This window comes from Dinoponera quadriceps, unplaced genomic scaffold, assembly GCF_001313825.1.
Source record: "Dinoponera quadriceps isolate SergipeBrazil2010 unplaced genomic scaffold, ASM131382v1 scaffold11186, whole genome shotgun sequence".
Taxonomy (NCBI): Eukaryota; Metazoa; Arthropoda; class Insecta; order Hymenoptera; family Formicidae; genus Dinoponera; species Dinoponera quadriceps.
In genome coordinates, this window is record NW_014564973.1 from 1 (window position 1) to 1,001 (window position 1,001).

Genomic DNA, 1,001 nt, shown 5'->3' on the forward strand with positions numbered 1-1,001 from the left:
GTGTTTTGGAAAGCTCTCGAGGTCAGCTACATGAATATGTAATAAAAAAATAGAGGATGCCATTTTAAAAAATTGAGGTAATCTTCATGTGACTTTCAAATAATTCTTCAAGGTCAAAACAATGGTACCGTCTTATGGTCCCCTCGAAACCAAACAACTTTTGTTTAAAAAATTTTTCTCTCCCGGGCTTGGTTTTCGAAATATTCGACTGGGCCGATTAANCACCTTGTATATAGCGCGAGATGTTCGTCGAAGAACAAATGTATATAATAAAGAAGACCGTTTTAGTAAGCCGAACCGAGAGTTATTATTTCATTATTATTATTCATTTGAATGTACCGCCCGAGAACAAAAGAACGGCAACATTCGGTGGATAATGTGTGTTTTATCGAAATTTTATAGTCAAATTTCCTTACAATACATTGATCTTTATACTTGGACAATCGCCTTGCCAATATTTTGGCCACGCATCATACCGATGAAAGCGTCGAACATATTTTCAAAACCTTTCGTGATAGTCTCTCGATAAGTGAGCTTGCCTTCCTGAATCCATTGAAGATTCTGCTGGATCCCTTCTAACCAGCGGTCCTTCCAACGATTCACGATAAAGCCTTCCATCTTTAATTGATTAAACAACAGCGCTGGTTGGAGGATCGTGCACTGCGGCAAAGATGTAATGTCCGCGTCATACGATGAAATGCTGCCACATACAGCTACCCGGCCAAATAGTCTCATTTGATATAAAACTGCATTCGAGATATCTCCGCCGACCTACGAATAAAACAAAGTCTAACAAGGAATATTAGTAAATTAAGTAAGCCCGAGAAAATTTTGACAAACAAAGAACAAAGAACTGTTCTTTTCATCTTTTGCCACATTTCTTTCTATAGGACTTTTCATAACTTTTTGGAATCCCGAGAACGATTAATACTGCGATTTGATAAAATCAGTATCTTCATAAAATATTAGGTTGGTGCATATGAAATGTCGGATTCTTAAGT

At 37.2% G+C, this 1,001-nt stretch overlaps 1 protein-coding gene across 1 annotated transcript; it reads right to left on the minus strand.

Annotated features, from left to right (window-relative positions):
• Positions 1-316: 316 nt before the first annotated feature.
• On the minus strand, positions 317-771 carry LOC106751323 (prostaglandin reductase 1-like; the record flags this gene model as incomplete). The annotated part of the gene is made up of 1 exon (XM_014632205.1): positions 317-771. A coding segment is annotated over one exon (342 nt), but the record flags the coding sequence as incomplete, so codon positions are not given.
• Positions 772-1,001: the final 230 nt, after the last annotated feature.